This window comes from Mustela putorius, unplaced genomic scaffold (assembly GCF_011764305.1).
Source record: "Mustela putorius furo isolate JIRA1106 unplaced genomic scaffold, ASM1176430v1.1 tig00003870_pilon_pilon_pilon, whole genome shotgun sequence".
In the NCBI taxonomy this organism is placed as follows: domain Eukaryota; kingdom Metazoa; phylum Chordata; class Mammalia; order Carnivora; family Mustelidae; genus Mustela; species Mustela putorius.
Genome location: NW_025422022.1, coordinates 5,829,609 through 5,843,308, shown reverse-complemented (window position 1 = coordinate 5,843,308; position 13,700 = coordinate 5,829,609). Strand labels below are relative to the sequence as shown.

Below are 13,700 nucleotides of genomic sequence, written 5' to 3'. Positions count from 1 at the left end.
CAACGAGCGAACACTGATCGGAGGTTGACAATTCCCCACCCGATCGACGTTCACGGCTCCTACGCCATTTTCAGAGGCTGCAGAAGCGCATCCCTCGCACCCTCAAGCTCACTTTGCGCTCTTCCCGCGTTCGGGAGAGGAGAGAGCATGCGCGAGAGGTAACCGCGCCCCCGCCGCCGAACGGCCCCAGACCGGCGAGGGGGCGGGGCCGCGCAAGTGCGCTCGCGCAAGGAGACACGTAGGCGGAAGTGGCGCGCGCGGCGCGGGGGATGCGAGCACCTTGCGAGGAGGCGGCGACCGCTGTGGAAAGTGCGGGAGTAGGCGGAGAGGAGAAGCAGGAGGTGATGGCGACGGACTTGGGGAGGGGGAGCGCTCCGTCTGGCTGGCGCCACTCGGGCTGGGGTCACCCTTTCAGGTGACATACCGACTCTGGAGTAGATGTGTGACCCCCGGCCCTTCGCCGTGTTTGGGACCCAGACGGCCCCTCTCCCCAGAGAATCTGGACGTAGTTTATCTTCATCAATAACGGGCGTGAGGGATCGGGATGGAAGGCACCGGTGACTTCCTATTTTAAAGAACGCAAACCTACTGGCTGGGTTTCTGGGGAGGAGTAGGTCCTCCTCCTCGCCCCCTTTCCGCCCTTTGGCTGGCTAGAACTCCCTGAGGTCCCCGTCCGTGGACTCTGAGGTCACTTCCAGGAGGGCCTTTTAGGCTTAGAATAAGGGGCCTCCGGAGGACTGTCTGTCGCCTGGGTTCCCAGGGCTGCATCTTAGTTGAGAGCGACTTCCGGGTTCTCTGTTAGTTAGGGTTCAGGTTACTCTGCCGAACATTTCATTTGTAGTGCAAGGTGATTGTTCTTGCCAGGTTATTAAGCCTAGGTGATAAATTTCCACTGGAAGTATGCAAATTCTCCAGTCTGTGCAGCTTCATTTTCTCCCCCACCTCCCCCCCCCCCCACAAGAAATACTGAAAGAAGGTGGAATGCTTTGGTGTGCTCGCGGAGGGTTTTTTAGTGTTGGGTATATGCGCTTCTTCCATGAGGACCTCAGATGTTGAGAATTGGTTTTTGGAGTAATGCTTTCCTAAGTGAATTGGGGTAGTTTGGAGCTTGGAAGAGAGAGCTACAGCAGCATTTTGAAAATAATTTACATCAGTGTTTGTACTTAATTTGTACTTAATTTCTTAATATATATCAACTCCTAAATTTAGATTTTATCCCTTGAAAAAAATAGAGTAACCATCAAGAAGGAGCGCACGGTTTCTTGAACTTCGTGTAATGAAGGGTGTACAAAGACATGAGACCGACTCTTGTATTTCACTGTTTTATAATCACGACCCATAGGTCACAATATTTAGAGTTCACTTAATTTATATATAGTGGCAAAGTTATTTTATTTGTAACATTGAGTGTGACAAAATACAGAATCAAGTTTGTTCTGGTTATTTACGCTGTGATGACATGATTTCCTCATATTCTTCCCTTTTGTAGTGGGAGACTTTTCTTCTGAAGATTGGAAAAAAACTAGATTAAGACATTAATTGAAATAATTTTGACTTAAGTAGGTCATTGTAAGTCAGTGTTACCACCAGTTATTTATAATTTTTAAATATCAATATGCTCTAGAAATTGCTGCCTTTTTATTCCAGTTTAGCAGTTATTTTGTACCCCCAAGTAACATTAAATATCTGTGTTGACTTTAGGAAGAGGCCTCATCCAGTGATTCACACCTGTGGGTTTTTTGTTCTTAGTTCAAGGGGTTATTGTGAATTCCTAAAGCAAAGCAAATTAAAGCTCCTTTAATTTGAAAATAGTTTTTATGCTTGATTTTAGTTTTCCTGCACCAAAAGGGCATTGGCCTAGTTTCTTTAGTTGTTGATTAATATCCATCGTTAGTGAAATGGAAGGCATGTGGCAAGCATTAAGGATCACGGTTACCAGGTATCGGAGTTCACAGCATCATCTGTCACGTGAACTGACCAGTGATGTTCTGATTAATAAAAGTGCATTCTGAATGCAAGGCCTTGTAGGGCAGATTTTCTGGTGCTGGTGCCTCAAGTAAGCAAAGGAAGTGAATTTATTTCCATGTTCATTTCAGATGCTTTGTGGGAAATTTCAGTGGAGATGTCAATATTTTGGCACAGATATCCAAGAAGTAACAGTGCTGAAGGGATTTAACTCTACATGTCTGGCACAGATCTGCGACTCCTAAGATTGCTAATAGGTGTGTTAAAAGCAGCAAATTGTCGGAAAGGGGCAGGATGCTACTGACTGAATGGTGCTTACTAAAGTGCAATAGAGCCCTCCATTTCATATCTTACACTTTTGCTATGTGTGAAAATATTATGAAGATGGTCTTGTCTCTTCCCTTAAAGATGTCATAAATTTGTGAGAGAAGCAGACCCCAAAACAAAAAGTTAGGCCATTCTGATCTAGGTATTTGTAAAAATCTTTATAAAGTGCTATGAGAGTCCAGAAATCAACCAGCTTATAATTTGTAGGACTTTAATCAGAAGTGAGGCATAATGAGCATTCATGTTAAGTGTGAAAGAGGGATTGGAAAGGGAAGAAGAGATTATAAACAGGCTAATCTAGTAATCTAGGCAAGAGAAAACAGCTGCTAATGGTAGGGTCAGAAACAGATTCTTGGTACATTTATGGATGTAGAGTCAACAGGAATGTTGGCAAAATATAGAATGTGAGGAAAAGAAAAGAGTCTAATAAGTTCCAGATTTTTTGCATCATACCAGTAAGTGACATTGGGACTATATGGAAGAGCAGGTTTGTTTGGAGGAACATAGTGAGTTCAGCCCTGGACACTTTTAAAATAAGTTGCCAGTGGAACTCATGAGTAGAAATGCTTTCAAAGAAGCATTTGGAAATGGAAATCTGGATCCCAGAGGAGAAGTCTGGGTTGGAAATCCGGATTCATATTTCCAGCTGCACATCAAAAGGGTGAGAATCTGTGTCAGCAGACCATATCACACTAGCAATAGTTAAAAAAATTGAATGGCATCCAACATTAGTGGTCTGTCTTACTATATATTCTAGGCACTTTTACATTCATTTCATTTAATCCTGACAAAAACTCTACCATAGGCACATTTTTTGTTAAGTTTAGGAGGGTTAAGTAACGTCTGCAAGGCTTTTCAGCTATCAGTATCAAAACTGGTACTGAACTCAGATCTGTCAAAATCTAACCCTGGGGAAAGGCTTCTCATTATGGTAGCTGTAATTTTATTGGATCATTACAGTGTGCCAGCCATTTTGCTAAGTTACAAACACCTCCAGCAGAAGTTGGGGGAAGGGGTTAAGTTTTTGATACTAATAAAAGTAAGAAAGAGGTCTTCTAGAAGTTTTATTTATCTCTCTATGTAAATAGATACACATTTGCACATTTCTCCCAACCTCTCTGTTTTCTATACCATTTTTAGTTTTGCTCACAAAGTTTGCCAGCACCAGAGTACATTTGAAAAATCAGTTTGGATAGACAGCACGTGATTGCAGGGTGGAGTTTTGAGGACATCCAGGGGAAGGGACAGTTTATTTGGTTCATCAGAGTATTTGTGCGGAGTATGTGTGCATATGCGCAGAGTATGCCAGATACCAAGGATGCCGAGACAAGTAAGATTTGAGTCTTGCCTTTCCAGTGCTCTTCCCTCCCAGCTCAGGGAATTTAGGGAGGGTATCACAAAGGAAGAAGCACTAAGCTTATTTCAAATCCTGAAAGAAGACATTGGGCTGAAAGAACATCATGAACGCAAGGCAAGGGTATTTGAAAGTTCATGGTCTTTTTTAGGAATGTAGTTTCAGGAATGTATTAGTAGTTCATTGTGGGCAGTTTAAGGCTTGACTGGAAGGGGTGGAGGGAGGAGATTTATTTGAATTGTACTCTGTATCCATGCCTACGCACATGGAAAGTAGTTACTCCAGGTTTTTGTTTCTTCTCCATTCAAGATCATGTAAAGCATGGTTTATAAGGAAAGTCAAATCTGAAGGGTATCCTGCAAGATGACTTAAAAAGTCTTAACTCAGAGATGTCTGATTGAAACAGTGTGGGAAGGAAGAACAATATATAAAGAAGAAGAAACAGGTAAAAGAAAAGAAATAGAGTAAAACTTGTTAAAATTATGCTTTTTTTTTTTTTTTTTTTTTTTTAAAGATTTTATTTATTTATTTGACAGAGAGAGAGATCACAAGTAGGCGGAGAGTCAGGCAGAGAGAGAGAGAGAAGCAGGCTCCCGCTGAGCAAAGAGCCCGATGCGGGGCTCGATCCCAGGACACTGAGATCATGACCTGAGCCGAAGGCAGCGGCTTAATCCACTGAGCCACCCAGGCGCCCCAAAATTATGCTTTTTCTATTTAGAAATTGGCAGGTGCCCTGTAAAATAAGTGTTCTTTGATGCCTGAGTTAGTTACAAGTTGTATTCAGAACCTTGATCCCAATTTAAATTACTGAAGATAGCTTGCTTAATCTCTATAAACAGCAAAGGAGAAGTGATCATGAAGAAGTGATTCTAATTCTTGCCATTTTTAAACCATCATGACAGTTTCTTTTAAAAAAGACTTCCAGATCTGTCAGAATTATCCTTCTCTATCCTCTTTCCTCAGCTATTCTAAATTTTAGTTCCCATTGGGATTGTAACAGATAGTAGGTCTTTTCTAGGAAGATAATATTTTCATCCTCAGGTGGTTCTTTGTCATAATTCTTCACTCTGTCTTCAACCTCCACATGGAACTCATTCTTTCGTGTTTATAAATCCAAAGTGAAATGGACAGTCATCTATAGGACCCTCATGTTGTTGTTTTTTGTTTTTGTTTTTGTTTTTGTTTTTCACAGACTAACAAAAAATGATGTTTTCCGGCCTTTTATAATTCCAGAGGCTTCTTTCTTATATTTATAAAATATAATTTTATATATTTCTTTCTCATATTTATAAAACAGATGTATTGAGGTAAAATTGTTACACACACACAAAAATTGCATGTTTAACATACACAATTTAGTGAGTTTGGACACATGCAGGTATATCTTTGGTACCATCACCATAACGATCAAGGTAATACACATTTGTCACCTCCATAAGCTTCCATGTTTTCCCCTTTGTGTGTGTGTGTGTGGTTAAGAATGTTTACCATGGTATCTGTCCTCTTAACAGATTTTTAAGTGCACACCACTGGGTTTTTAACTGTAGACACTATGTCTTATTAGTAGGTCTCTAGAACTTACTCATCTTACAGAACTACAATTTGATACTCATTGAACAACAGCTCCCCAAAGACTTTTTAAATTAAAATGATTGTCTCCAAAGGAAGAAAACTTTTACTTTTAACCTAAGAAAGGCGGTTGATAAAGCATATTTTTCTTTTTGTTGTCTCTGATAAATCTAGCTTTTCTAAATAACTTAAGTTCTTTGAGTTTATTCCAAAACATCATTAACAAATACATTTTACGGTTGACTTAGTATTTAAAGGAGCATCAGCTCATTTCTGCAAAGACTGACATTAATGTTGAAGATGTCACTCATAAACTATCATGGATAGATAATTACAAATGATATCTTTAATACATACAAAATCCATAATAAAAGTATGTTTACTTCTTTGATGAAGTAAACTCCAAGTTAGCTTTTGATTTTTGCTGTGGAAATGAGAATGGCATATATTTAGTGGTGTATTGGTCTTTATCAGAGAAGATAAATTGGAAAGTAGACATTGTTTTTGGTTGCTTGGAAGCTTGTATGGAGGAATTAATATATTAATATCCAGAAAGAATCAGATTTTCCTATATAATTCTTAAAGGGTGATGTGAAATATTTGGAGCATAATATCTTATGATCCAAATGTTTTTGCTTTAATTGCTTATTTCCTTCTTTAGGACTTACCTCAGCAAGCAAAAGAAACACTGAACAAAGGAGAGGAAACCAATAAAGATAATTTTAGAAGCACTGAATGCAGCAAAACAAGAACAATGGATCTCAAGTTCAACAACTCCAGGAAATATATTTCTATCACTGTCCCTTCCAAAACACAGACAATGTCACCACACATCAAGTCAATAGATGACATTGTAGTACTTGGCATAAATCTCAGCAGATTTAACAAACTTACTCAGTTTTTCATATGTGTTGCTGGAGTTTTTGTATTTTACCTAATTTATGGATATTTACAGGTAAAAAATAGTTACTTATTTATAAGATGCTATTTGTAACAGTTGAGGTCAATATGGTCATTACTAATAGTTTTGTCCAAGATAGTTTTCTGCATAGGATACAACTTTATTTGCATTTTTGAGTTTTATAGTATAGAAAAAGTTAGTCTGCTACTTTTAGCAGGGATCAAAATTTCACAGTTAAATATTTCAGATGGGGAGAAGGGAGCAGAGACAAACTTAAAAAGTAAAATTATGAAAAAATTTGAAATACGTTAACAAAATGTAGGTGATGATTGTACCCATGTGTTTCTAAAAGAGAGTGATTCAAGTATTCAGTGGTATTTTGGAACATAATTCTCCAAAAAAAATTGAATGATAATGCAAAAGCCATAATTTAGTTGGTTGTTGATTCTTGGAGCTCAATAATAAAAGATAATTTTTTTTTTTATATAATCTACCAGTATTTCATTTTTTTTTACCAGTATTTCATTTTTTTTAATATAATTTTTTTATTTTTTATAAACATATATTTTTATCCCCAGGGGTACAGGTCTGTGAATCACCAGGTTTACACACTTCACAGCACTCACCAAAGCACATACCCTCCCCAATTTCAGAGCACTAAATGAGAAAAACATGCAGCCCAGAATACTATATCCAGCTAGGGGGTGGTATTAAAAGATAATTTTTGCAAAAGTATATGAGGATGCTATATGCTTTTTCCAGGAGTTTCTTTTTAATCCTGTACCATCTGAATTGCTTTTTTTAATGAAGCACCTGTTGTGTTCTCATTCTTTTTACCTTCCTCTTCAAATCTAATTTTGTCAGAACCTTATTTTTCTGTGATTTTTATTGGTGCAAAACATTTCTGACATTGCTACAAATTGTCTTCTGTTTGTATTATGTTACGGGATAGTTGTATACCGTTGACTAGCAGCAAATTCCTGACCTTCAGGAACATGGGCTGGATGGGTGAAGAGCCAGGCTAGTGTAAACAGAATGTTTGGGGACTACTTCTTAATTGTCAATTCATTAGTATTTTCAGCCATTAACAACTTTGCTTTTTTAGGCAGCTTTCTAATGTAAGAAAACTTTTTATAATTCAAGAAATGGAAATAGATGTGTTTTGTTGAGCTAGTTAATATTTCTGGTATTGTTTAGTGTTAATCAGTTAAAGTGATCTTAAAAATTATCGTACTCTTTTCCTTTGTCCTGTAGAGATGTAATATAAAAGGAAGTATAAATAAAGAAAACGGTAGAATTGACTGTTCCTTAGATTGTAAAAATTCTATAAGGAGTATTAGTGTAAAACAAAAACTTGATTTAAAAATCTTAATATTTATAAAAACTAATTACCCCACTGGCGGATGATACAAAAATTCAGATATCACAATGAAGAACAATGAAAAATAGTAAATTTTATCAAACACAGGTTTTAATTTCTTGTTGAGAAACTTCTTTTTTTTTTTTAATGCCATTGTTAAAAAATTTGGGTCAGAGTTAGCCATTGCCAAAAGGAATATGAAGTAGAAATTTACAAATTTTAATTATCTTTTTCTGTTTGATAAATTGTCGGATTTTAATTTATAACAATGCAAAGCTTTTAAAGTTAAATAAACATTGCTTTTACTTTGTGAAAACTAACACTGCTAATAACTCTTACATATAATAGCATATTAAAATAGTTTAAAGAAAATGTCGGTTAAGCCAAGTATTGGAATACATATTACTGACTTGTTAATGGGTTATTAATAATTAATGTAAAGTTACTTCATAATATAACATTATGTTTGACAAAGTAGCCATTTCCTTTACATGTAGAAAATTTTATATAATCTGTGGCACAAATATTCCAAAAAATCACATTATTAGTTTGAACTGATTAGATTCCTATAGAAAAACAAGTCTGAGATAATAGACTTCTAATGAAATATATTTGTTATACAGTAAATGAGTCTTTGAACCAACTATCTTTCTCATTGTTGGGGCAATTCTTAATTTTGGCAATCTTTTTTTTTTTCCTTTTTTTTTTTTTTTTTTTTTTGTTGTTGTTGTTGTTGTTGTTGTTGTTCTTAAAGAAAAGCCTGGGATAACATTTCTTCATAGTTATCCCTCCTTCCCTTTGCTTTTCTCATCTGAATATCTAACATCAGTTCTTCAGAATGGCCTCCTGAACTTCTCTGATTTTACGAGAAGCCTTGAGATTTGGGTGTTTTTTTGCTTTTTATATTTTGTTGTTGGGGGTGAGCCTTGGGTTCTTTTTAAAATGTTGTGTTTGTAGGAATTTATTGTGAGGAAATTGATCTGTCCCAGAATTTAACAGTATTAATACATCTTTTGACAGGAATTAATATTTTCAATGGAGGGTTTTAAGTCCTATGGCTGGTACCTTACTTTAGTACAGTTTGCATTTTACTCCATATTTGGCCTAATAGAACTTCAGCTTATTCAGGACAAAAGGAGAAGGTATGTGTTTTGTTTTTATTTTTTTTAACAGATCATTAATAGTAGTTAAATTCTTTGTTTTGTTCTTTGGGAATATGGAGTATCTTATACATGAAATATATGCATTTGCAGTTAAGACATATCAAATACCCAATAATTTTTATCAGTATAATCAACTTAAAAAAATATTAAATATAGTTCAGTTGTACACTGAAGAAAGTGGTCTCTCTTTTAGTGTAATGTTATCAGAAAAATGTGGTTTAGGATCAAATTATGATAAATATATCTTGAAACAAAGTATTCAGATGTACATACGTGTTTTTATAAATTTAACTGAAATGAGTGTAATTACTAAAAGGTTTACAGTGCTAAGAAAGATCAAAGTGGTGAAATGAACGATCAATGTCACTTTTATAGTGGTTTTTAAAATGCATGATTAATATTTTGTGGGATATATCCTGTTTAACATTGTGTTCTTTATAGTGTGCAGTCACTGAGACTGCATGTTTAGACATCAGAGAAGCATGCTTTTTCATCAGAGCCAAAGGAGTTTGTTGACAACATTTTACATTAACTATCTAATTTGAGAAATATCTTGAAATACTTTTAATGGTACACAGAACAATATGCAATAAAAACTTGATTATGAACAGGAGGAGGTTAGGAAGTTGAATGTACCTTCTTAGTAAATGTCAGTGTGGTTATCCTGTCATACCAGGCTCTAAGATGTGAATATTTCATGTAGACACTGAACAGTTTAAATGCAGCAAGGAACTATAATACTGATAGCCTGTCTTCAATGATAGAAATGTTTAGTCTTTCAGTAAAAATAAAAAAATACTCACAGCTACTATTTTTCTTACAAAAATGTTTTTGGTATTTGTCTGAAGGTAACTGTAAAATTTTAAATATTTAAGTCTGTCATAGCAGTATTCCTTCATAGTTCTAATTTTGCCTCTCAATCTCTCTTTATTGCCAATAAATTATTCTAGCAGTGATAGTAAAAAAAATGTTTGAATCTGAGGTTAGCGTCTATATTATTTTCATGCTCTGAAGCTGCGGTACTCAGCCATATAGGTGATAGAATAATTAAATATATCTGTCAAGACTAATGTATAAGAAAGCATGATGATTCATTACCAATTGCAAACTGCTGGACGTCTGTTTCCAAAGTAAAATAATCTAATGCTATCTTTATAAAATGGAAAGCAACACAAAGATCTATCTCCTTTAAAAAAGATACACCTCTGGGGTGCCTTGGTGGCTAAGTCAGTTAAGCATCCTACTCTTAATCTCAGCTCAGGTCTTGATCTCAGGGTCCTGAGTTCAAACCCCACACTGGGTTCCACACTGGGCTTGGAGCCTACTTAAAAAAAAAAAAAAAAAAAAAAATACACCTTGCTTGCATCTACCCAAATGAAATAGGGAGTGAGTCTCCAGCCATGTTTATCCCAAGCCTTAAACCAGATAACCATAACATTTTTTTTTTACCATAACCATATTTTTAAAGATAAAATAATTTGTGTTGATTTAAACATAAATGAAGGAGAAGAATTTACAGACATATAATAAATATAATTATGAATTGAAACTTTTTCATTTCCAAGGCACATTAAAAAATATTTTTAGAAAAAGCCTTTAAAGGTATGTTACAGTGAAAATATGCTAAATGACATATTTCTGAATTGAAGTGGCCTTGCTCTTTAGACCTTTAAGTAGCCAAACTCTTTGCTTAGTTTTCTCTTTTTTTCTTTCTTTTTTCCTATGTTTATATGAATACTATATACTTGAAAGAGTAAAGGATTTGAAGTCAGAAAACATGTATTTGAGTCTTGGCATGGCCTCTAATTAACTCTCTTTAGACCTCTAGGGAGTTGCTTAAATTCGCTGACATTTGAGGATCAAATGTGTAATGTGCGGGGGGGTGCATTGTAAGCCTTAACACCCTAAATACACGACTTGTTATTTTTCACCAAAGTTACCTTGTAACTTTATTATTACTTTGCATGAGGTTTTAATAAAGGAGATCTGTCACATTGGTTGTAAAGGGGCTGTTGAAAGTCACAGCCCACCCCCCTGCCTAAAGAAGTAAGAATTTGGGATACTAAATAAAACAGCCACGCGGCACTCAAGAGGAAAATGATGAATCTAATGTCCTGGTCTCACCAGTGGCTGAACACACCGCGAGGACGACTGGGGTTTTCATGCATCTATACAGCAGGTTGCTGTCAGAGTTTTGACCCTCTGAATATAGGCCTCCTGAATTTTAGGTTCCTTTTCTTTCTACCCGTGGTTGTTACTTCTATAATCACTATTCCTTGTGATTTTTTCTGACTTGAGGCAAAAAAAAAAATTTATTTTCTGGCCACTGTGTGCAATTTATGTCTGAGGAAATTGGACCACTGTGACTTCTATCATTATTGGAGGAGCAGTGCTGTCCTTCCTGATGATACCTCACTGAGGATTAAGCCCCACAGATGGCGTAGAAATCCTTGTTTGGGTAACACCGATGCATATGTGCATGCCAGGTTATTTCTGCATGGACTTTAAATGTTAACTAGTGTATTAGTAGTAAAGTAGGAAAGGCCTCAAATTGAAATATAAGTGGAAAAGATATATTTTAATTGAATTTTCCAGTAAATTATTTTGCCTTATATCTAGCCAAATAAAAAAATAAGGAGGAATTTTGTTGTCTTGATTTAAATGTGAACACAAATCCCAAAGTGGAAGCTACTTCCAAGTATGCAGCATAATCTGATTATGTGAATAGTACTTCATGTATTAGTCACACCAGTGTTGTACAAGATTATTTTAGACCATTAAATATCTTGTCAAAGTGAGCATATGCTTGCAATAATATTGCAAAATTCTGAAGATGCCAAATTAAACACCCCTTTAGGAAATTCAGATAGAACCAAAAGTAGTGATTTGGGATGGTGAGGAGAGAATCAGAATCTCCATCTTGAAGAGTTGATTATTGTAACATCTTGTGGAATACAGAGTTAAAGTTGACATCATGTTTAGAGTTTTAAGCTGCCACTCCAGAATATCTGTAGATATTCTGCTCAGGTTATTTTAGCAGAAGGGCTGAATGTATTTTTCCTAATGCTAGATGGGAACATTAGGAAACAGAACAACAATTTAGAAGTTGAAAATTAGTTAAGGTGCCTTTTACTGTTATGGGGGTCAATATTGTTTAAGACTCAACTCTTTTTTCCTAAATTTAGTCAAGATAGTTTTTATATATATGGTAGAACGGCTGTTAAAAAAAAAAAAACTTCTTACCAGCATTTTTTTTTATACCATCTGGAAGAATCTATGTAACTCTGACACGATTTTTTCACACAATTGAAAGTTCTCGCTTGTGATTGATTAAATAAGGGTAAATTGTTGTTTTTACCAACATTCTTTCATATAAGTGTGATAACTTTTAAAATAGTGCTATTTCACCAATAGTGCTAGAAATATTCAACAGAAATTAGGCAGTTACACATTGTAAACACATTATCTTACAGTAGTATGAATTGGGTCCCAAAATGAAGATTTTAAAAATTGTCTTTTACAGAATACCAGGAAAAACCTACATGATAATAGCTTTTCTAACTGTGGGTACTATGGGGTTATCAAATACTTCCTTGGGCTACCTGAATTATCCTACCCAAGTCATCTTCAAGTGCTGCAAATTGATTCCTGTTATGCTAGGAGGAGTTTTTATTCAAGGTATAGTAATGATATATTTTCATACTGTTTGAAACTAATAGGATATGTTATGGCATCTAGCATTAGGAAAAACATTAAACTCTAGTTAAATATTTTCAGTAAACATTCTCAATACTAGAACAGTTCTGAGTGACATCTTATAAAAATAAGGTATTATAAAAACACTGATACTTCTGTGATATCTCCTAGTATTAGAAATCAGTAATTCGGATTTAAGAAAGATAAAAATAGTATTTTATTTTTTTTTTTCTTTTAATCTGGAATCTACCACATTTCCAAAAATACTGTGTTCATGTATTAAAGGCATAGCTCAGAAATACCTGGAAAACCCCCTTTTTCAGCTCTTTCATTCTTCTGCTCCTCAGGGCTCCTCCTTCTCCCTTCATTATACAAATGGGCAATTCTCACTATGAAGTAAGCTTAACCTGAGCAGAACTGCTTTTTTACCAGGTCTGCTGGCTTATTGGCTTCCTAGATCCCCAACTAAGTTACAAGCTATGTGGAAAAAGGAGTAAAGAAGAAATTCTAATAGCAAGTCGAACAAGTTTTTGTTATTCATGTCATTTTGTTATTCATGAGAAATACTTACATTGATAATCAAGGGCCTTTGTATCACTGAAGTTCTTATACAGCCCAACTTCATTTTTTACATTTGATGCCTGCCCACAGAGGCCCTCTAATGAAAGTGTGTCTGCTGGCTACTTCACATATAATTTTAGGGTAAATGTTCATGCAGGAAAAAGTACTGACACAAATTCCCATTAAAAACCACATGCATGTATAATATTTCCTTAGCGATCCTTGTGAAAAAGTTACAGTACATGATTTTATTGAAATGTGGATACACTGTAACAGGTTAATTCTCACCAATCTAGATTATGGTAGTTGTAAACTTAAACAGTTCTATAACCTGAATAATTGCTCTGGTTACTTTGCAAATGTATAAACTATAAGAAAATTAATACCTTCTATTATATATGAAGTAAAGGAGGCACTCGTGTCCACAAACTCTAGTCTGTTTACTCACTCTCATAACATGTAAAGTAGGATCTTCTGTCTGACTTACAAGGACATGTTGGTGCTCACTGGTCATTAATTCTCAGAAGCCCTTCTTCTGTGACTGTCTCAGGCGTTGATCTAAGTGTTCTTCATACACTTTTGACTTTGGGTATAAAGAGCAGATCCTGCTCAACTTGGTTAGACACATAGTCTAAAACTGTGCCAAGTGGGCATTTGCGTAATGAGCTTGGCTTTCATTTATTTGACACAGGGAAGCGCTATAACATTGCAGATGTGTCTGCTGCAGTATGTATGAGTCTTGGCCTGATATGGTTCACCCTCGCTGACAGCACGATTGCACCTAATTTCAACCTGACAGGTAAG

General features: G+C 35.7%; 1 protein-coding gene across 4 annotated transcripts in view; it reads left to right on the top strand.

Annotated features, from left to right (window-relative positions):
- Positions 1-209: 209 nt before the first annotated feature.
- The window catches only part of SLC35B3 (solute carrier family 35 member B3), a 29,773-nt gene continuing 16,282 nt past the window's right edge, over positions 210-13,700 (top strand). The window contains exons 1-7 of one of the 4 annotated variants that reach the window (XM_013056820.2): positions 244-341; positions 2,097-2,222; positions 3,956-4,091; positions 5,877-6,170; positions 8,497-8,618; positions 12,163-12,317; positions 13,588-13,695. In XM_013056820.2, the coding sequence (XP_012912274.1) occupies positions 5,970-6,170; positions 8,497-8,618; positions 12,163-12,317; positions 13,588-13,695 (586 nt within the window). In that variant the 5' untranslated portion in view covers positions 244-341; positions 2,097-2,222; positions 3,956-4,091; positions 5,877-5,969. Of the gene's footprint in view, positions 342-2,096; positions 2,223-3,955; positions 4,092-5,876; positions 6,171-8,496; positions 8,619-12,162; positions 12,318-13,587; positions 13,696-13,700 lie in introns of all 4 variants that reach the window. The other 3 variants (XM_004753691.3, XM_013056821.2, XM_004753686.3) reach the window with 3 other exon arrangements.